Source organism: Entelurus aequoreus, linkage group LG02, assembly GCF_033978785.1.
Source record: "Entelurus aequoreus isolate RoL-2023_Sb linkage group LG02, RoL_Eaeq_v1.1, whole genome shotgun sequence".
NCBI lineage: Eukaryota > Metazoa > Chordata > Actinopteri > Syngnathiformes > Syngnathidae > Entelurus > Entelurus aequoreus.
In genome coordinates, this window is record NC_084732.1 from 67,856,109 (window position 1) to 67,880,821 (window position 24,713).

Here is a 24,713-nt window from a genome sequence, read left to right on the forward strand (position 1 = left end):
TTCAGAGAATCTGAAGAAATCATTGCACGTAAGCAGCAAGGCTGAAAACCAACATTGAATGCCTGTGACCTTCAACCCCTCAGGCGGTACTGCATCAAAAACCGACATCAGTGTGTGAAGGATATCACCACATGGGCTCAGGAACACTTCAGGAAACCACTGCCAGTAACTACAGTTCATCGCTACATCTGTAAGTGCAAGTTAAAACTACTATGCAAAGCGAAAGACATTTATTAACAACGCCCGAGCTCATCTAAGATGGACTGATGCAAAGTGGAAAAGTGTTCTGTGGTCTGACGAGTCCACATTTCAAATTGTTTTTGGAAACTGTGGACGTCGTGTCCTCCGGAACAAAGAGGAAAATAATCATCCGAATTGTTATAGGCGCAAAGTTGAAAAGCCAGCATCTGTGATGTTATGGGGGATGTATTAGTGCCCAAGACATGGGTAACTTACACATATGTGAAGGCACCATTAATGCTGAAAGGTACATACAGGTTTTGGAGCAACATGTGTTGCCATCCAAGCAACGTTATCATGGACGCCCCTGCTTATTTCAGCAAGACAATGCCAAGCCACGTGTTACAACAGCGTGGCTTTATAGTAAAAGAGTGCGGGTACTAGACTGGCCTGCCTGTAGTCCAGACCTGTCTCCCATTGAAAATGTGTGGCGCAATATGAAGCCTAAAATACCACAACGGAGACCCCGGACTGTTGAACAACTTAAGCTGTACATCAAGCAACAATGGGAAAGAATTCCACCTAAAAAGCTTAAAAAATTGGTCTCCTCAGTTCCCAAACGTTTACTGAGTGTTGTTAAAAGGAAAGGCCATGTAACACAGTGGTAAAAGTGCCCCTGTGACAACTTTTTTGCAACGTGTTGCTGCCATTAAATTCTAAGATAATGATTATTTGCAAAACAAAATTCAGTTTCTCAGTTCGAACATTAAATATCTTGTCTTTGCAGTCTATTCAATTGAATATAAGTTGAAAATGATTTGCAAATTATTGTATTCTGTTTTTATTTACCATTTACACAACGTGCCAACTTCACTGGTTTTGGGTTTTGTAGTATACAGCTTGAGTAGGTAAGGCATCCACGATCAAATATGCTTAGATTTGCCCAATGCTGGAAGGGCTACCCTTCCATTTATGCAAACGTGTTCCTAGCCCTTTCCTGCCCCATCTCTGACAAGAACATAATGGCAAATTTCCCGAGATGATCTTACTGTCCCCCATAGTTTTCAGCATTAGTGCTGGTCACATGAGACATTCACACAAGGTTTGATTGCCGATTTAACAGGAAGGTTTGCATTTTTATTTTTTAACTATGTAAAAGAACCATGAATTTGTTTCAGTACAAAACATGCATCAGATCAAGTCAAACTTTTATAATGAAAACAAAAATGTTGTAATTAAGTGGAAGTTGATACAAACACAATTCTGCTTAGGGCCACAATTTAGCCAGGTGCAATTATTATACGTTCATTTATTTATGGCGCCACAAATACATTTGGACAACCATAGATACATTTGCAGCTACTTGTTAGGTGAAGGTATGCATCATAAGTCCGATTCTTAACACCGCTCATACGTACCTAGTCTGCCAGAGAATAAGAAGATGGAGCAGTACGGATCAGTTTTGCCAACTTAGTTCCTGTATTTATAAAGTATTAGGTCCCCTCTATTTGTTCACAATTATAATTACTAGGGGAACTCCTTTTGCAGGAGGGCTCAGGGTTGCCAAGTTAGGATCAGGATTTAATGTATTATCTTTACACATGTATAAATTAAGAATACCAAAAAGTGGTTTACCATCCAATCCAGAAGAGTATTGTATACAATATTCCAATATAGATGTACCGTACTAGCTAAGTGCAATGATTACAGAGTAATATATGGACATACACAAGCCGTGATATGAATATGTTCAAGATGCTGTGGGTTCAACGTAACAACTTTGTAGCTATATTTAGCAAATATTAAGTTCCCTCTTAGCCATTTTGATCAATTACATGCGTCATGGTCAATTATGCAAATTAGATACCGTCATCTACACCCCTGCCTGCAAAGCATAACCACAAATAGATTGCAATCCTCAGATAAAACATTGTTAAACATTGTTTATTATTATTTTTAAGGTTAAAGGATGACCCAAAAAGCAATACAACATTTTGACGACGCAAATAAAAAATGAAAGCAATGATTTAAATTGAGGACTTGAACACTATAGACAAAAATCCCAATTCGAGGTTCCTCGAAGGTGTGACAAAAGAGGAAATAATCAATATTGTGAAAAAATTTAAATCCAAGATCTCAACTGATCGGTATTGATATGGAAACGATAAAAAAGGTTATTGAAGAGATTTCAGAACCTTTAATATATATCAGCAACCTATCATTTCTAATAGGCAATTTCCCAGATAAAATGAAAATAGCAAAAGTTGTACTAATTTATAAGACTGGATACAAACACCAATTTACAAACTACAGACCTGTTTCTCTACTTTCACAATTTTCTAAAATCATTGAAAAATTGTTCAACAACAGATTGGACAAATTCATGAATGAAAACGAAACACTCGCAGACAACCAATAGGAATACAGAGCCAACATCTCAACATCAATGGCATTAATCGAAATAATGGAAGACATCACCAATGCAATAAATAGTAAGCAGTGCGCAGCAGCAGTGTTTATTAATTCAACAAAAGCATTTGACACGATCATAATATCTTAATAAACAAATTAGAACTGTATGGAATCAGAGGGTTGGTCTTGAACTGAGTAAGAAGCTATTCAACCAACAGGAAGCAATACGTGAAGATAGGCGAACACACAAAATATTTTGTGGCGTACCTCAGGGATCAATACTGGGACCAACATTGTTCAATCTTTATATAAACGACGTTTGTAAAGTTACAAAGGACTTAAAGTTAGTATTATTTGCAGGTGATACAACTGTGTTTTGTTCAGGAGAGAACACACAGAAGATAATACAAATAATAACAGAAGAAATTAAGAAATTAAAAAGATGGTTTGACAAAAACAGTAAAACTAAGATATTGCTATTTGGTAACAATAGAAGAGAAAGTCAAACACAAATACAAATAGACGGAGTAGACATTGGAAGGGTAAAAAAAAACACATTTTGGAGTGTAATAATAGATGATAAAATGAACTGGAAACCTCATGTAAAAAATATACAACATAAAGTAGCAACAAACATGTCAATAATGAATAAAGCAAAACATGTTCTAGACCAAAAATCACTTTATATTCTCTACTGCTCGCTAGTGTTACCATATCTGAGTTATTGTGCAGAAATATGCGGAAACAACTACAAATGTGCGCTTCATACACTGACTGTGTTACAAAAAATATCAATTAGAATAATACACTATAGAGAACATACAACGATTTGGTGCATTTGCAAACAGCTAAAATGATATACAAAGCAAACTACAACCTGCTACCCAAGAATGTACAACAATTCTTCTCAACAAAAGAGGAGAAATATAACCTTAGAGGAAAATCTAATTTAAAACATGTGTATGCACGTACAACACTTAAAATCTTCAGCATATCCGTAAATGAATTAAATGATGGAACGGATTAAGCAAAGAAATCAAACAAAGTAACAATATGTTTCAGTTTAAGAGACTGTTCAAAGTGTTCACAAAATTATGATGTGATAATGATTATTTATGTATTTAATATTTGTTTACTTACTTATGGTATATTATTATTATTACATTATTATTTATGTGTTTATTATTAGTTTATTCACTGTTCTGTAACAAACAGAGAAAAAAGCAATGGGATAAAATTGCTATGACATGAAAAGGGGTAGGATTAAATAAGCTCTGCTTCTTCCTACTCCTTTTCGGACGTGCTGTAATGAAACAACTGGAAACATGTGATGCATTACACTGAATCGTATGCATGTTCGAAATAAACTGAAACTGAAACTGAACTAAACAAAGTCATTTCCTGTGAAAACGCTGAAAAAACAAACAGATTGTCCTTGTGAAGCGACAGTCAAAATAGTCAGAGTCGTTCAGAAAGCGGGCTGCCTGTTGCCTCTGAAACAAACATTTGAGTTGATGAAAGCACGGCAGAGGCGAGCAGGAACAGCCATGACTCACATGCCAGTCACGTCAAACAAGTATGTCAAAATGAATTAATATCGAGCGATATTCAGAAAATGCAAGGCAGGTATTACCTCGCAGACCCTTGGAAGGACATGACTGACATTGCTGCATTAAAGGAGACACTATTCCAGAAAATTGGCCATGCTTGCTAAGTAAGGAGAGTGCACTCTACTTGTGTGGCCTTTTCTACCTAAATGATGGGTTATTTTGTGTGATCTTGGAGAGCGGCAGCGAATCAAATCGCTTGTCTGGTCCGATGTTACACAAAGGCAAAGGAAAAGGTGGGGGAAGGGAGACAGAAACGCGAGGGAAGAGGATCTGTGTAGCGCGGTGATAAAACTAAAGGGAGCGAGACAGGCAATCTGCAGAGAGAGAGATGGGGGGGGGGGGGGGGGGTGAAGACAATGTGGTGAAGCCGCAGAAATGAGATGAGATTATTTATGGCATTAAGAGAGCATGAAATAGAGTTGGATGAGAGGCTTAGAAGCTGAACTGCACTTTTTTATTTCGACTTTAAATACAGGGAAGATGAGGAGAAATAATGGCAGAAATCATTTGCATTTAGGAATGTCTTCTTAAAGAAACATAAACAACACGGTTTGCAGGCATACTTGCCAACCCTCCCGAATTTTCCGGGAGACTCCCGAATTTCAGTGCCTCTCCCGAAAATCTCCCAGGACAACCATTCTCCCGAATTTCTCCCGATTTCCAGCCGTACAACAGGCACGCCCCCTCCAGGTCCATGCGGACCTGAGTGAGGACAGCCTGTCGTCACGTCCGCTTTTTCTCCATATAAACAGCGTGCCGGCCCAGTCACGTCATAAAATCTACGGCTTTTGGAGAGTGCACAACTGCGCACACGACAAGAAGGAGACGAAGCACAAGTACGAAGAAGAGACAGTCATGGCGGCGACGAGTGACAGAGAATAGAACGAGGATGTCAACCCTAAACTCACTCCTCTCCTGCAAATTAAATTTCACAGATGCTGCCCATACCTATGCTCCTTCAAAGGCTGTGCTACTGGCTGCAAAGCATTGCACTTTCAAATACAACAATGAGTAGAGGAGTGTTATGTGTGTGTATATGTGTAAATAAATGAACACTGAAATTCAAGTATTTATTTTATATATATATATATATATATATATATATATATATATATATATATATATATATATATATATATATATATATATATATATATATATATATATATATATATATATATATTATATATAATTATATATATATATATATATATATATATATATATATATATATATATATATATATATATATATATATATATATATATATATATAATTATATATATATATATATATATATATATATATATATATATATATATATATATATATATATATATATATATATATATATATATATATATATATATATATATATATATATATATATATATATATATATATATACTACCGTTCAAAAGTTTGGGGTCACCCAAACAATTTTGTGGAATAGCCTTCATTTCTAATAACAAAATTAGACTGTCGAGTTTCAGATGAAAGTTCTCTTTTTCAGGCCATTTTGAGCGTTTAATTGACCCCACAAATGTGATGCTCCAGAAACTCAATCTGCTCAAAGGAAGGTCAGTTTTGTAGCTTCTGTAACGAGCTAAACTGTTTTCAGATGTGTGAACATGATTGCACAAGGGTTTTCTAATCATCAATTAGCCTTCTGAGCCAATGAGCAAACACATTGTACCATTAGAACACTGGAGTGATAAATTCTGGAAATGGGCCTCTATACTCCTATGTAGATATTGCACCAAAAACCTGACATTTGCAGCTAGAATAGTCATTTACCACATTAGGAATGTATAGAGTGTATTTCTTTAAAGTTAAGACTAGTTTAAAGTTATCTTCATTGGAAAGTACAGTGCTTTACCTTCAAAAATAAGGACATTTCAATGTGACCCCAAACTTTTGAACGGTAGTGTATATATATATATATATATATATACTGTACATATATATATAAGAAATACTTGAATTTCAGTTAATTGTAGCTATAAATATACTCCTCCCCCCTTAACCCCGCCCCCGGACCCCGCCCCCCACCCACAACCCCCCACCGCAAACCCCCCCAATCTCCCGAATTCGGAGGTCTCAAGGTTGGCAAGTATGTTTGCAGGTATGTGGACTAATTCAAGCACAATCTGATATTTGATGTAAGGGATGTCAAAGTCTATCATTGCAGTCCAATGATGTGTTCAAGTTGGCATCACATTATCCGCTGACAATCTCTGAGTACGTTTACACTGCAGATTTGAAATATGGACTCGTCAGACCACAGAACACTTTTCCACTTTGCATCAGTCCGTCTTAGATGAGCTCGGGCCCAGCAAAGCCGGCGGCGTTTCTGGGTGTTGTTGATAAATGGCTTTCGCGTTGCATAGTAGAGTTTTAACTGTAACTCATTTTGGCTTAAAAACTAACGATGAAGGTGAAGTTATAATACTGAAACGCCCTCAGGAAGAGGTGCTTTAAGACACGGCCAGCTAGCTAGCGGCTAACATCCAGCCGCAGTTGGCAGTGTTTTAGCTACTTCTAAATCACTAATCCTTGCCTCCATGGCGACAAATAAAATATGTTTCTTACAAGTATCATCCCTGCAGGACTAGTAATAGCTAAACATGTTTCACTACACACCGTAGCTCACCGGCGTCAAAATGTAAACAAACACCATGGGTGGATCTACACCTGACATCCACTGTAATCAAATACAGGAGCAAATCTAGTCAATACTACTATGATTACATTGATATTTTTTTAGCATCACAAAATCTTTTTAAATTTTTTATAAATGTATATTATGTTTATAAACTCAGGAAATATGTCCATGGACACACGAGGACTTAAATTATGACCATTGTATGATCCTGTAACGACTTGGTATCGGATTGATACCCAAATTTGTGGTCTCATCCAAAACTAATGTAAAGTATCAAACAACAGAAGAATAAGTGATTATTACATTTTAACAGAAGTGTAGATATAACATGTTAAAAGAGAAAGTAAGCAGATATTAACAGTAAATGAACAAGTATATTAATAATTAATTTTCTACCACTTGTCCCTCATAATGTTGACAAAATTATAGAATATAAATGACACAATATGTTACTGCATACGTCAGCAGACAAATCAGGAGCCTTTGTTTGCTTACTTACTAATAAAAGAAAAGTTGTTTTGTATGTTCACTATTTTATTTAAGGACAAAATTGCAATAAGAAACATATGTTTAACATACCATAACATTTTTTGTTAAAATAAAGCCAATAATGCCATTTTTTGTGGTTGTCTTTATGTAGAAAAGTATCGAAAAATATCGAAATACATTTTGGTACCGGGACAACACTATTTTATACCGATAGATAGATAACGTACGTACATCGGGCTGTTAAAGTGGCGGTGGCCTGAGGGAGGCAAACATTTTGCACCACTGTAAACCCATTAGCAGACTCTAGCATTGGCATTTTAACCTTGCTGGCAAACATAGGACACTGGGGTCCAAATGTGTGGTTTACATTACAGAGGCGTTCCTCAAGGCACCCCTTAAAGTCCTTTCTATCTTGAGAGTTTTACAATTTTTTTAAAGTATATGCGATTTATATAAGGTGTTGCTTTAGCTTTTTTATTTACATACTATCAGTGGTCACTTGTTCGACTTCTTTAATTGAATTAGTGGTGTTCTTTAAGGTTCCATTTTAGGTCCTCTCTTTGTCATCATTTGTAAAAGAAGCACATTTTTGCAGTAGGTCTTTAAAAACGGCATAGCTTTTCTGTAACTCTGACAAAATACATAGAACAGTACTGTAGAGCAGTGGTCCCCAACCGGTACCGGTCCGCGGACATATTGGTACCGGGCCGCACAAGAAAAAAAATAAAAAAATAAAAAAATATTTTTTTAATTTTTTATTTTTTTATTAAATCAACATAAAAACACAATATATACATTATATATCAATATAGATCAATACAGTCTGCAGGGATACAGTCCGTAAGCACACATGATTGTATTTCTTTATGAAAAAAAAAAAAACAAATACACCTCGTTGGACAAATTTTCAAGCGTTGACCGGTCCGCAGCTACAAAAAGGTTGGGGACCACTGCTGTAGAGGACACTGGTTCTTCAGAGTATACAAAATAAGACTCATAGTGAAGGGAGAATTCTTTAGCTTTTTGGAAATGTGGACAATTTAGTTCAATATCCCTGATGTACACCTTTACACAAAGCTTGATCCTCAACCTTGCGTGACCTCATCTGATCACGAAAAAAAATCATCCACAAAATCCCAATGAAGGGAACCCTCTTATGAAACGGCGGTCTCATTGTCGGCGCAGTGTGAGAGCGTTCAGCGAATACTCACCACCAGTGAGAGCGGCCTCTTCCATGAAACCACTCCAATAAGCCCCGAGAGAAGAACCTGCACACAAAAGCACATGAAGGACGTTGTCAGAGCGAATGCATATAAACAAGACTATGAATACACAGATTAGTTGATACAGAAGCATATGGTTGATTGTTTACATTCGGAAGTCACTCCGATTAAATGTTTATACAATCACATTTTGTACACTCTGTTTAGCGCGTGGTATTTAAATCTAAATAGATCAGGCCCATAGTGTCAAAATGAAATGTGTTTTTTCATAGGTTTTGCACATTTATTGTGTTTTGTTTACTTTTTCAATTATTGCCCAAGTGGCATAACAGTTTTGAATTGGCTTCGCCGCAGCAGGAGATATCAAACAGTTTTCTTTACCCGTTGTATTTTTTTACCTTTCATATCAACTTTGGACATTATACAAACCCTATTTCCATATGAGTTGGGAAATTGTGTTAGATGTAAATATTTACGGAATACAATGATTTGCAAATCCTTTTCAACCCATATTCAATTGACTGCAGTACAAAGACAAGATATTTGATGTTCAAACTCATAAACTTTATTTATTTTTTGCAAATAATAATAAACTTAGAATTTCATGGCTGCAACACGTGCCAAAGTAGTTGGGAAAGGGCATGATCACCACTGTGTTACATGGCCTTTCCTTTTAACAACACTCAGGCCTGCCTGTAGTCCAGACATGTCTCCCATTGAAAATGTGTGGCGCATTATGAAGCCTAAAATTCCACGAGGGAGACCCCCGGACTGTTGAACAACTTAAGCTGTACATCAAGCAAGAATGGGAAGGAATTCCACCTGAGAAGCTTAAAAAATGTGTCTCCTCAGTTCCCAAATGTTTACTGAGTGTTGTTAAAAGGAAAGGCCATGTAACACAGTGGTGAACATGCCCTTTCCCAACTACTTTGGCACGTGTTGCAGCCATGAAATTCTAAGTTAATTATTATTTGCAAAAAAAAAAAAAAAGTTTATGAGTTTGAACATCAAAATATCTTGTCTTTGTAGTGCATTCAATTGAATATGGGTTGAAAAGGATTTGCAAATCCTTGTATCCCGTTTATATTTACATCTAACACAATTTCCCAACTCATATGGAAACGGGGTTTGTAGGTCCAGGTGAGTGTTTGTTTGTAACAGACTTTAGTAACAATCCTTTTTCAATTAAAAGTATACAACATATATGTTCAACGGTAATACATCTTATTCAATAATAGTCTAATAATAGTCATACTCATTTTTAAATCAACTCAAATAAATGCATCTGAAATAGTTGTCCTACTTTGGCTGCATAAAAATGAGTGCTTAAATGTGTTTTATTACTAATAACATCAGGCTGCAAGAGAAAATAATGGATATTAATCATGGATATTAGCTTGCATGCTCAAAAACTAGCTTTCAGTGCTGTAATATGGAATTTTTAGCTATAGATAAGTATAGGTACTATAACTCTATTACTGGAATAGGAAGTAAGAGGTTATGCTGTACATATATTATGTGTTGCACCTATCATTATGTTATACTCATATATATTATATATTTTTTTCTTATATATGTTTTATATATAATTACAGTATTTTATACTCATTGTATTAACAGGGCATAATGAACACTCAAAACAGAGTCAAAATTGAAAATGTTGGTCTGAACTAAAATCATCATTATTAATACAACAACATATATATTTCAAAGTTGTTCGGATAATGAAGCAGTAGCAGCAGACTCAATGTTACAATCCAACAACCTGAAGACACATCCTCATCTTCAACAGATGTCTGTGAATCTATCAAAGCTGCCCCCATGGATCCTGCTGACTGGCCACACCAATTGACTGACACACTAAAGAACTGAATTGCTTAGTCGAGGACCTTATGAGGTAAACTCAAGACTTCACATTCCCTAAAAGAGATGATGGAGGAAGTTTCCATCACCACTACTTCCACATACATTTAGAGAAAGGAGAGAAAAATAAGAGAACGTGGCTCATGTATTACACCAATTTCCTCCCCATGCCATGTGCACTACATTTGTAGGTGTTAAGTTAATATTTTATTCTCGGGGAAATTATTGAAATGGTTTCTATTTTTTCTTCAGATTGCATTTTTTTGTTTGTACATGTTAAATAAATAATTGCTAACTGTCTTGCCGCATATTAGGGCTGGGCGTTATATCGAGTTTGTAAGGTATATTGGTATATTTTTAAACAAGATATTAATTAAGGAAGTATTGTAATATCGATATAATTTATTTCACGTTAAAATGACCAAACACCGCTTATTTGTTGCGTTCCTTGTCCTCCCCCGTTTCCCATTCCCTCTCAACACTCCGTTTCCTGCACCCAAGACGTGCTTGCACATATAAGAACATCCATGATTGGTTGGTTGTGTTAGGAACTCGCATGGCTGCCGGATTAGTTACCACAAGATGCAGGAACCAGGAGAACGGAGAGCAGGTAAGATGAGTTTGGATCTCATTAAACAGAAGGAGAAAGCAGTCTTGCATGTAACAGTTACCAACATAAGTCAATCTTCGAGCACTGAGGAGTGCTCGAGACAGGCATAAATAGAAACATGCTGATTGGCAGCAGGTGTGGACCGGCTGCCATCAACAGCAGGTGAGGAAAAAACACAGCCCTCAATGGGACAAGCAGGAAATGGAAACAAAATAAGAGCACTGATGAGAAGTAAATACAAAACAAAGAAGCACAAACAGAAATGAAGTGACAGATCGTCACAGGTTGTTTACTATGATGAGTCACGATTGGTTGACATTACGGCAAAACATTAGGGACAGGCCAATCAGAGGTAAGATAGGGCGGGTCATGGAACCAGGAAGGGAAATCACAACAGACATCCCAAATGACGATGGGAGAGTCGTAGAAGAAAAGAGGGCGATTCAAGCGGGCGATTTATACTGTATATTAAAAAAACGTGGAAGATGGCAGAAGGATTCTCTTCTTTAGATTTTTCTTTTAGCAATGTAGACGACGTCCAGGAAACCCACAATGCGTCTACTTGGCCACATTTGGACAAATGTGGCCACATTCTTTTGAGTTGTTTACCATGTAAGCCCAAATCAAAACTGTTCTCGAGTTACCAAAAATGTATGCCGAAGTGAGGAAGATCATAACCGCACAATTAGGTAAAGTCACTTACTTGGAAGCTGACCAGAACCGTACGTGTGTGACAGGCCATTACATCGTCGACACATCGTGTGAATCACAAAGTGCCTGCCTGCAAACTTGTTTTTTATCTGGGTTTGATACATTTTGTATTATTTGCACAACTATATTATTTATTTCACGTGGAAAGAATATTTTTCTGTTTTTATTTATGTTATGTAATGCTGTACTACTTAAACAGTTTATTTTCTGTGTTGTTATTACCCATCTTGACTAACTGGGTTATCTTTATATGTATACTTTCACCGGAAAATATATCGAATATTGAGTTTAAGTAAAAATATATCGAGATATACTTTTTCGTCCATATCACCCAGCCCTACCGCATATAGACTTTTCTCTGGATGGAGGTGTGCAAATTTTCTCAGGTGGGCCGTGGGAGATTTCATTCTCGCCTGGGAAATCAAATGGCTCTGCATCTTTACAAATTGCAAACTCCCAAGCGTGATGTGGCGAGGGATGACTGTTTTACAATACTCTTTAGGCCGCAGTCTCGAGTAATATTAAATGCCAAAACGGGGCCACAAACAAAATCTTATTTAAGGCAACAAAAAAGCCTACACATTCATCTCCAGCCACAATACTGAGTGGATTCCACATTGGCTCAAACATTCTAATCAATTTAGTTTGACACTTTGATTTCTTTTAGTGTTACGCAGATAAGGCCCGTGGGAGGCATTACTGACACCATTCGATTAAAGGAAAAAACTAACAAACACTAAATGTCATCAATCCCTTTTGTTTCTCCATTTAGCCAATCAGTTTCTATGTCAATGTTTGTCAGCTTCTTTCTTTCCAGTTGTGTTTAGCCATCTTGTCTAATCCGTTTAGCATTGCCTGTTGGTTTGGTCAGATAGTTTGCCAACAGCAATCATCCTCATAGTCCAGCCTCCGCTTTTGATATGGACTGTCTTATGACATTACACACTATATCATAACGCTACGTTTGACTCTCTGCCACGGACTCCTCTAGTCTGCACTCTTCTGTGACAGTCTCCCTGCAGCTTGCTGTTTGTTTTTTTTAAAGTCAGTCATCAAGTCAGTACAAGACAATGTCGGGTCAGTTTTATTTATATTCATATTGCACCAATTCATAACAGAAGTTATGCCCTCAGGGATGGCCTAAAATCTATATCGGGATATATATTGTAGCCTCTTGCACTGAGGATATACCGTATTTTCCGGACTATAAGTCGCACCAAGTTATAATCCGCACCCACTAAATTTTAGAAGAAAAATATATTTTTTGTATATTAGCTGCACTGGACTATAAGCCACCGATATACAGTCGTGGTCAAAGGTTTACATACACTTATGAAGGACATAATGTCATGGCTGTCTGTAGTTTCCAATAATTTTTACAACTCTTACTTTTTTGTGATAGAGTGATCGGAGCACATACTTGTTGGTCACAAAAAACATTCATGAAGTTTGATTCTTTTATGAATTTATTATGGGTCTACTGAAAATGTGACCAAATCTGCTGGGTCAAAAGTATACATACAGCAATGTTAATATTTGGTTACATGTCCCTTGGCAAGTTTCACTGCAATAAGGCGCTTTTGGTAGCCATCCACAAGCTTCTGGCAAGCTTCTGGCTGAATTTTTGACCACTCCTCTTGACAAAATTGGTGCAGTTCAGCTAAATTTGTTGGTTTTCTGACATAGACTTGTTTCTTCAGCATTGTCCACACGTTTAAGTCAGGACTTTGGGAAGGCCATTCTAAAACCTTAATCATAGGGATCTATTCCATTGCATAGCTTGATTTTTTTTTGCTCGTTTCTGCTTTTTGCAGAAAGATTTAGGCCCCTTGTATACTTAGACAGTTTGTGGGCTGCTTGCTGTACAACAGCCATCTTGGCTTGGTTGAGCACCACTGGTTTTCACTTCCGGTAAAAAGTCACGTCACAGAATACAAGCAATAGACGGTATTTTCCACATACTTTGTAGATTGAAAATATAATTGGGTATGGTTTAACGGATAATCACAATTGATCATATGATGTCAACTTACACATGTACTTTAATGGCGGTGGGACTTTGTTTCACCTTCTACCAAAATATATATTTTTAAAAGGCTTCACAAAGTAAAAGGTGAAGAAGCATTTTGAATTAAAGGTGAAATGTCTTTAACTTCAAAGACAAAATCCAGTCGCTTTCAATTCAGTCTTTGTGAACTCCATTATGACAGGTTACCACACAACCTTACCAACACAAGACATCAATTTCTGTGTTTCTTGACCCTGATTTGCACTCCGGTCATACTCTGCTGAAAAAAACCGCATCGTCTTATTTTCACGTTTAACATGGAAAACATCAAAAAGCAAGCAAATGTTTCATTTAAATATTCACAAAAAGTGGTGGAAGTTTAGTGAACCTCACAGATTAGTACTGTCATCGGACCACTCACTATGTAAAATATATGGAGACATATTCATCACTGCCAATGTACATATTACCATAGCTCTGCATATCCTACAATGCAATATAGCATCGACTACGATTTTGCACCTTATTACAATGTCATATGTATGGATTTATTGTGCACTGTCTTACAACGCTATGTGAATAAATTTACTGTCTAATTCAGGGGTGTCTAAACTACAGCCTGCCGGTCAAATGCAGGCCTTAAATTTGGCCCATAAGACGGCACAAGTTCAATAAGCATTATGGCCTGGAGTGCTGTATATCATATATAAATAACCAGTGTTCTATTAACTGCAACTGCATTGTCATTCGGTGGCCAACTGAAGTAACTCAACTAAGAATTATTTTTCATAGGAAACGTAGCATAGCATTTATTCATATGACACGTTCCAAACAATCTTTCCTAGTCATGGTGCAGAAAAACAAATCAATATATACATACACTACCATTCAAAAGTTTGGGGTCACATTGAAATGTCCTTATTTTTGAAGGAAAAGCACTGTACTTTTCAATGAAGATAACTTTAAACTAGTCTTAACTTTAAAGAAATACACTCTATACATTGCTAATGTGGTAAATGACTATTCTAGCTGCAAATGTCTGGTTTTTGGTGCAATATCTACATAGGTGTATAGAGGCCCATTTCCAGCAACTATCACTCCAGTGTTCTAATGGTACAATGTGTTTGCTCATTGGCTCAGAAGGCTAATTGATGATTAGAAAACCCTTGTGCAATCATGTTCACACATCTGAAAACAGTTTAGCTCGTTACAGAAGCTACAAAACTGGTCTTCCTTTGAGCAGATTGAGTTTCTGGAGCATCACATTTGTGGGGTCAATTAAACGCTCAAAATGGCCAGAAAAAGAGAACTTTCATCTGAAACTCGACAGTCTATTCTTGTTCTTAGTAATGAAGGCTATTCCACAAAATTGTTTGGGTGACCCCAAACTTTTGAACGGTAGTGTATATATATATATATATATATATATATATATATATATATAATATATATATATATATATATATATATATATATATATATATATATATATATATATATAATAGTCCAATGCAGCACCCCCAGGCAAATATATATATATATATATATATATATATATATATATATATATATATATATATATATATATATATATATATATATATATATATATATATATATATATATATATATATATATATATATATATATATATATACTACCGTTCAAAAGTTTGGGGTCACATTGAAATGTCCTTATTTTTGAACGAAAAGCACTGTACTTTTCAATGAAGATACCTTTAAACTAGTCTTAACTTTAAAGAAATACACTCTATACATTGCTAATGTGGTAAATGACTATTGTAGCTGCAAATGTCTGGTTTTTGGTGCAATATCTACATTGGTGTATAGAGGCCCATTTCCAGCAACTATCACTCCAGTGTTCTAATGGTACAAAGTGTTTGCTCATTGGCTCAGAAGGCTAATTGATGATTAGAAAACCCTTGTGCAATCATGTTCACACATCTGAAAACAGTTTAGCTCGTTACAGAAGCTACAAAACTGACCTTCCTTTGAGCAGATTGAGTTTCTGGAGCATCACATTTGTGGGGTCAATTAAATGCTCAAAATGGCCAGAAAAAGAGAACTTTCATCTGAAACTCGACAGTCTATTCTTGTTCTTAGATATGAAGACTATTCCACAAAATTGTTTGGGTGACCCCAAACTTTTGAACGGTAGTGTATATATAAAAATATATATATACTATAGTCCAATGCAGCACCCCCAGGCAAAAAGTAATTCTAATTCTATGAAGGGGATGTGGAAAAAACGCACATGATAGGATTGAGATTTGTGAAGATAAAGACTGAGCATCCAAGCCAATCTTCCCTTCAGCCCAGTGAGGTGCGGCGAGCTTCATGGTTGATGAGGCTCTGACTTTTTTAACACATGTTAACACAGGTTGCTCATTAAGAAGGAAGGACAGGCTAAACACACAGTTGAGCTCACGCAGTGTATCAATTACAGAGTATTGTATGTCTTTCTCTGCAGTTTATTGTCCGATCGACGAGAATAAAGATGTCACACTTATATTAAAGACATTACACCCTAGCATAAACACTATTTTAGTATAGAGTATTTGGTTGTTTAGGGTCACAACTGTTTTTTTTTGATGGACTGAATCAAAATGGAGGCAATTACCGTATTTTCTGGACCATAGGGTGCACCGGATTATAAGGCGCACTGATGATGAGCGGGTCTATTCAGCTCTTTTTTCATACAAAAGGCGCCAACACAGATAGACAGACAACATTCACACAGTCACATTCACACACTAGGGCCAATTTAGTGTTGCCAATCAACCTATCCCCAGGTGCATGTCTTTGGAGGTGGGAGGAAGCCGGAGTACCCGGAGGGAACCCACGCAGTCAAGGGGAGAACATACAAACTCCGCACGGAAAGATCCCGAGCTCGGGATTGAACTCAGGACCTTCGAAAACTTGAAAGAGGACCGCTTCAAACAAATCATGCCAACACTGTTACTCAAACAAAATGCTTCTGGCGCTCAAAATAGGGGTTAAAATAAGAATCAAAACACTTGATATCTTAAGGGTACATAAAAAGTAAACAATTTACGACAAGAATTACAAAAATAAACCCACTGCACGACGGCATTTTGGTTACAACTCACCTCAGCATCGCAAGCAGCGAAGTGAGGAGGAAGGGGAGGAGCTACAGAAGCTAGAGGAAACTATGGAAGCCGGACGGTATGCCATGACAGGAAGGAGTAAAATAAAATACCAGTCAATCAACAACAATAAAGAACTCGTTTGAGATCAAATTCACACAAACACAATACTTCAATAACAAAATAAAAACATTACCATTTTTAACTCCTTTACACATACACACATCTGAATATGCACACCCAACTCTTTCAAGGCAGAAACGTAGCAAAAAATGTGCACGTAAAAAGTCAGCCAATCGAGGAAATACGTACAAATACAGATCTTTTTTTTTGACCCACAGACAAATCATAATATGGACAGACTACTTAAAACACGCACACACTGACCTGATTACACACACACACACACACACACACACACACACACACACACACACACACACACACACACATTGAGATACAGACACACACATTGAATTGGATCACAGACGCACAGATTGAGATATGCATTTTAATTTTGCTACAATAATACTTCCATACAATACAATAATGGACAACACTTTGTCTCTGCTAAACTTTTATTCATCAGCGAGTCAACATGTCATTTGTAAAAGTTTTAGTTCGGGTTTACAACCTCAAAGCTACAAAGGCTAATAGAGATAATTGCTAATCTAGCATCCCTTCGAATGCCGTCATTGTGACTGATTTACGGCCGTATTTCTAAAATAACTGTACCATTTAAGTTTATTTTGTAGCCAAACTTTCTTACTGAAGATATAACGTCTAAAGAACATTTCTATTTTCATAGTTTTTTGACCATTTATTTTGTTTTATTTACTTTTTTCAAATAATGCCGATGCGGCATTGGCTTCACTGCGGTGGGAGATATTGACCACTTTTTTTCCCCACTTGGATCCATGAACCTATTTGTTGGATTTTTCACATACATTTTGGACATTATCTGGAATATGAACACGTGACTACTGAACATATAGAATTGAACCTAATTCTAGTTGTCAATGTACCTGTTGTCTGTTTGTTAATTTTCATAAAGGATTATTTACAAATCTTTGCATAACGCGTAACATATTAACAATACATTATTACTTAATATCTGATTATAAAAGTACTTGAACTGCATTTTTGTTAATTGTGTCTAATTGTACAGTTAGTGCTGTATTATAATACTCACTAGGCTGCAGTCAGCCGCTAGCATGTTAAGTGACTAATACTAAAGAGCTAAATGGGGCCCCAAACAAAATCTTGTTAAAGGCCTACTGAAACCCACTACTACCGACCACGCAGTCTGATAGTTTATATATCAATGATGAAATCTTAACATTATAACACATGCCAATACGGCCGTGTTAACTTATAAAGTGACATTTTAAATTTGCCGCTAAACTTCCGGTTCGAAACGCCTCTGAGGATGACGTATGCGTGTGACGTAGCCCGGCGAACACGGGTATGCCTTCCCCATTGAAGCCGATACGAAAAAGCTCTGTTTTCATTTCATAATTCCACAGTATTCTGGACATCTGTGTTCGTGAATCTGTTTCAATCATGTTCATTGCATTATGGAGAAGGAAGCCGAGCAAGCAAAGAAGAAAGTTGTCGGTGCGAAATGGACGTATTTTTCGAACGTAGTCAGCCACAACAGTACACAGCCGGCGCTTCTTTGTTTACATTCCCGAAAGATGCAGTCAAGATGGAAGAACTCGGATAACAGAGACTCTAACCAGGAGGACTTTTGATTTGGATACACAGACGCCTGTAGAGAACTGGGACAACACAGACTCTTACCAGGATTACTTTGATTTGGATGACAAAGACGCAGACGTGCTACTGTGAGTATGCAGCTTTGGCTTTTTTTTGCGTATGTACGTAACTTTTTTTAAATATATAAGCTTTATGAACCTTGGGTTAGGTGAATGGTCTTTTGGGCTGAGTGATTGTGTGTGTTGATCATGTGTTTGAATTGTATTGGCGTGTTCTATGGAGCTAGGAGCTAGCAGAGGAGCTAGGAGCTAGCATAACACGTACCGTACCGTACGTGCGCGTCACGTACGTAACTTTTTAAAAATATATAAGCTTTATGAACCTTGGGTTAGGTGAACGGTCTTTTGGGCTGAGTGATTGTGTGTGTTGATCAGGTGTTTGAATTGTATTGGCGTGTTCTATGGAGCTAGGAGCTAGCAGAGGAGCTAGGAGCTAGCATAACAAACACGCAGGTGTTATTATGCAGGATTAATTTGTGGCATATTAAATATAAGCCTGGTTGTGTTGTGGCTAATAGAGTATATATATGTCTTGTGTTTATTTACTGTTGTAGTCATTCCCAGCTGAATATCAGGTACCGTGAGTATGCAGCCTTGGCTGCTAAACATTCGATAACTTGACCGTATGTGCGCGTCACGTACGTAACTTTTTAAAAATATATAAGCTTTATGAACCTTGGGTTAGGTAAACGGTCTTTTGGGCTGAGTGATTGTGTGTGTTGATCAGGTGTTTGAATTGTATTGGCGTGTTCTATGGAGCTAGGAGCTAGCAGAGGAGCTAGGAGCTAGCATAACAAACACGCAGGTGTTTTTATGCAGGATTAATTTGTGGCATATTAAATATAAGCCTGGTTGTGTTGTGGCTAATAGAGTATATATATGTCTTGTGTTTATTTACTGTTGTAGTCATTCCCAGCTGAATATCAGGTCACCCCCGGCTCTCACAGCATCTTCCCTATCTGAATAGCTTCAACTCCCCACTAGTCCTTCACTTGCACTTTACTCATCCACAAATCTTTCATCCTCGCTCAAATTAATGGGGAAATTGTCGCTTTCTCGGTCCGAATCTCTCTCACTTCATGCGGCCATCATTGTAAACAATAGGGAACTTTGCGTATATGTTCAACTGACTACGTCACGCTACTTCCGGTAGGTGCAAGCCTTTTTTTTATCAGATACCAAAAGTTGCAATCTTTATCGTCGTTGTTCTATACTAAATCCTTTCAGCAAAAATATGGCAATATCGCGAAATGATCAAGTATGACACATAGAATAGATCTGCTATCCCCGTTTAAATAAAAAAAATTCATTTCAGTAGGCCTTTAAGGGGCACACACAGGCTGTAGAAAAACATGGCTTATAACACAAAACATTGTAATGGCGACATGCTGACAAACAGAAACAGGCAAGTGCCATCCAACCTAGTTTGCAAAGGATTACGCTATCACAGGGTAAGAAGGACCTCAGGATTACAGTGTACCTTTCAGGTGTCCTTTCACTGATTTTTACCTTGAGTAGGAAAATGTTAAAAAACGATTGGAATCATACACAAAATATAGTTCATTGGACAAATATCATACCGTATTTTCTGGACTAAGGCACACTTAAAATCCTTTTTTTTTTCTGCAAAACTCGACAGTGCGCCTTATAACCCGGTGCGCCTAATGTACGGAATAATTCTGGTTTTGTTTACCGACCTCGAAGCAATTTTATTTGGTACATGGTGTAATGGTAAGTGTGACCAGTAGATGGCAGTCAAACATAAGAGATACGCGTAGAGTGCACTATGATGCCAATATGAAGTAAACAACACCAACATTTTATATGTTAAATATAGAACAAAAATCTATCAACATGTTTTAGTACGACTTTGGTAAGATATGAAGCCGCACCACTTGATGTGCTTCAACATAGGAGTATCATTACGGTGTGTGTATAAGGTAAGACATATTATCTGCCGTTTTGTTTCGCAATATTATGCAAAAGCATCTTTTTCTTACCTTCTGGTACCTGCTGATCTGTATTTGGGATCTGCATAAATCCTGAAAAATTGCACGCGTCCGCCTTAGTAGTCAGTAGTTTATAAGCTTCTTCTTTTTCTCTATCTTCTTGTTATGGGACATTCATCCTCCGCTGTTGCCATTTCTAATATAAAGTAGTGTAAAGTTCTTACTTATATCTGTCAGTAAACTCGCCATGAAAGCACTAAAACATACCGGTATAGTGAGTTTACATCATTTACCCAAGGAACTTTAGTCATTAGAGTTCCGGTCGGACGGTTTTTCACGGGACACATTTCTGGTGTTGTTTCCGGATGAGGAGATGCTGCGCCATTATTGATTTAAGTAAAGTCTGAATGTCATTAAAACAGTTAGCTCCATCTTTTGACACTTCTTCCACACCCGTCCTTGCACGCTACACCGCTACAACAAAGATGACGGGGAGAAGACGCTGCCGAAGGTGAGCCACGTAAATAAGATCCTGAAGTGACTGTCAGAAAGCGACTTGAAGATGATCTGTAAAACATAATCTATGCAACATTTTGACCAAAGAACCACCATTACATGTTATGTAGACCACAAGGAAGTGTTTTCCATTTAGAAAAAAATTATAATAATATGACTCATTTAATGCGCCCTATAATCCGGTGCACCTTATATATGAAAAATTATCAAAATTAGACCATTCATCGGCAGTGCGCCTTATGATCCGGTGCGCCCAATTGTCCGGAAAATACGGTAATTATTCTACATTAACATAATTGCACAACACTGCTGCGGCCACATAATAAGTGACACTACAGAATGATGCAGTTTAAGGTTTAGTTCAGCTAAGTCAAAGTGAACAGTTATGTGGCTGGTGTGTGTGCGTAGGTGTACACCATATGTATCCTTTTGGTCTGTGTTTTAGGATGTTTGTGTGCAGAAACCATAGGGATGGTTCCGCTCTTGTCAGTCATTGCAGGCTCCACTCACACAACAGGATTACCACGAAGTGCTTGACAGCATTAGCCACCGAGACCATTGAGGCATATTTAAAAGGTCGCCTCTGGAACTGTAAATATTGTCGGGAACAGTAGCAGGGTCACATATAACACGATTAGAAGTACAAATCGCATCTATGCAAACCTGCATTGACCTTGATCATAAGGAATTGTTTTGCGCCTCGACCGCAGAAAAGCTTTTAGTCTCAGAGGAGTACTGTCAACATGATAATGTATTGAAAGGGTCATGGAGTGAATTTACAAGGTGAGGGAGGAAAATCAACTACAACACTACATTACATACAGTGGCCTTTGGTATACATTTTGGACAACATAGACCAGTGATTCTCAAACTGTGGTGCGTGTACCATTAGTGGTATGCAGGCTTCATCTAGTGCCAACTTGATTATCAATCAATCAATCAATGTTTATTTATATAGCCCTAAATCACAAGTGTCTCAAAGGGCTGCACAAGCCACAACGACATCCTTGGTTCAGATCCCACATAAGGGCAAGGAAAAACTCACAACCCAGTGGGATGTCAAGGAGAATGACTATGAGAAACCGTGGAGAGGGGGAGACCGGATGCAATGGACGTCGAGTGGGTCTAGCATAATATTGTGAAAGTCCAGTCCATAGTGGATCTAACATAATAGTGAGAGTCCAGTCCATAGTGGGTCTAGCATAATATTGTGAAAGTCCAGTCCATAGTGGATCTAACATAATAGTGAGAGTCCAGTCCATAGTGGGTCTAGCATAATATTGTGAAAGTCCAGTCCATAGTGGATCTAACATAATAGTGAGAGTCCAGTCCATAGTGGGTCTAGCATAATATTGTGAAAGTCCAGTCCATAGTGGATCTAACATAATAGTGAGAATCCAGTCCATAGTGGGGCCAGCAGGAGACCATCCCGAGCGGAAACGGGTCAGCAGCGCAGAGATGTCCCCAACTGATGCACAGGCGAGCGGTCCATTCCGGGTCCCGACTCTGGACAGCCAGCACTTTATCCATGGCCACCGGACCTGTGCCCCCCCTTCTTATGATTAAAGTACAGTGTTTTATTTTCCTATATTTAAACACAATGTTACTGTTCAAACTGTGTGTATATCTTACAATACCCAAATTATTAAATGTATTTAAAAAAATAAAACCTCTTTAATGAATACTTAGGCCTACTACGCTACTGTAATTTAATGTCATTATGGTGCTACTTGGAGAGCCAAGTGTTTTCTGAGGTAGTACTTGGTGAAAAAAGTTTGAGACCCACTGACAAAGACATGGCATTTGAGTAGAGGAGCCATCGATGTCTAGAAACAATATTTCATCATTTAAATATTGCGTTTAGAGCTGAGTAACAGACTGTTATGGAAATTCATCCAAACACACATGCATGAACAGTCTATGTCAGGAGTGTCAAAGTTGAGGGCCGCAGGCCTGATCCGGCCCGCAAATTAATGATCTATGGCCCCCGGGATGATATTTGATTAGTATTTGAACCGGCCCGCAGGCCACAACCGCCTGCTGCTGTTTTGCACGCACCAATACTCCATCAGTGTTGGCGCTAGGAATTTTCAAAATGAGGTACCCCATCAAGTCATAAAAATGGGGTCCCACAGTAAATTTTTGGGGTCCCACTTTTTTGTAACCGTTTTGAAAACAAATGATAAGTGTATGCATTATCCTGTTATATCTCACGTTCTATATTGTGTAAAAGGTTGTCATAAACAAAATAAAACACATTTTTATGCATCTGTACACTACCGTTCAAAAGTTTGGGGTCACCCAAACAATTTTGTGGAATAGCCTTCATTTCCAAGAACAAGAATAGACTGTCGAGTTTCAGATGAAAGTTCTCTTTTTCTGGCCATTTTGAGCGTTTAATTGACCCCACAAATGTGATGCTCCAGAAACTCAATCTGCTCAAAGGAAGGTCAGTTTTGTAGCTTCTGTAACGAGCTAAACTGTTTTCAGATGTGTGAACATGATTGCACAAGGGTTTTCTAATCATCAATTAGCCTTTTGAGCCAATGAGCAAACACATTGTACCATTAGAACACTGGAGTGATAGTTGCTGGAAATGGGCCTCTATACACCTATGTAGATATTGCACCAAAAACCAGACATTTGCAGCCAGAATAGTCATATACCACATTAGCAATGTATAGAGTGTATTTCTTTAAAGTTAAGACTAGTTTAAAGTTATCTTCATTGAAAAGTACAGTGCTTTTCCTTCAAAAATAAGGACATTTCAATGTGACCCCAAACTTTTGAACGGTAGTGTAAATGTATTCAGTTATAAACATTCATTCACTGTCTTCTTTCCTTCATGGATCTAAAATGTACCGCTGCCGGTATTTTTTTTCTATATTTTTATGTAATAAGCTGTAGGTGTATTTATTTCAGTATAAAAGTGTAAAAAGTGTTTTGATTTGGTCATGAAATGATGATAATCGTGTGCCAGGGCATACATACATTATTTATTTAAAGTTCATTACTTTGAAGATGACCAATAAAAACGCAATAAAAAATTGACGAAAATTTTACCCGCCAAATATAAACAAAACAAAACACAGTCGAAAAGCGAAAATCGATTAAAAAAAACAAGCAAACAGGAGTTTTGACCCGGAGAAGGCAGGGTCGGTAAAAAAATAAGTAAAAAGTCCGCCTCCCGGGGACGCGCGGACTCCCTGAAATGCGCGTCCTTTCTGATTTCAATGAGTAAAAAGACACAAAAAGTACGTTAACGCCAACAGTGCTTAATGATGTTTCTTGGGCGCCATGTTCATGACATCTGATGTATCATTATATTGGCGGACAGATGCGTTATAATGTTAAACTTAAAGTTTAAGTACCAATGATTGTCACACACACACTAGTTGTGGTGAAATTTGTCCTCTGCATTTGACCCATCCCCTTGTTCACCCCCTGCGAGGTGAGGGGAGCAGTGAGCAGCAGCGGTGGCCACGCCCGGGAATCATTTTTGGTGATTTAACTCCAATTCCAACCCTTGAAGCTGAGTGCCAAGTAGGGAGGTAAAGGGTCCCATCTTTTAT

General features: G+C 37.5%; 2 protein-coding genes across 3 annotated transcripts in view; one reads left to right on the top strand and one right to left on the bottom strand.

Annotated features, from left to right (window-relative positions):
* Positions 1–24,713, bottom strand: part of fam189a1 (family with sequence similarity 189 member A1) — a 287,604-nt gene that overhangs the window by 141,042 nt on the left and 121,849 nt on the right. For both annotated transcript variants that reach the window (XM_062068824.1, XM_062068833.1), the window contains exon 2: positions 8,568–8,624. In XM_062068824.1, the coding sequence (XP_061924808.1) occupies positions 8,568–8,624 (57 nt within the window). The remainder of the gene's footprint in view (positions 1–8,567; positions 8,625–24,713) is intronic.
* Positions 10,999–24,713, top strand: part of LOC133665251 (uncharacterized) — a 55,740-nt gene continuing 42,025 nt past the window's right edge. The window contains exon 1 of the mRNA XM_062070501.1: positions 10,999–11,052. Coding sequence (XP_061926485.1) covers positions 10,999–11,052 — 54 coding nt within the window. The remainder of the gene's footprint in view (positions 11,053–24,713) is intronic.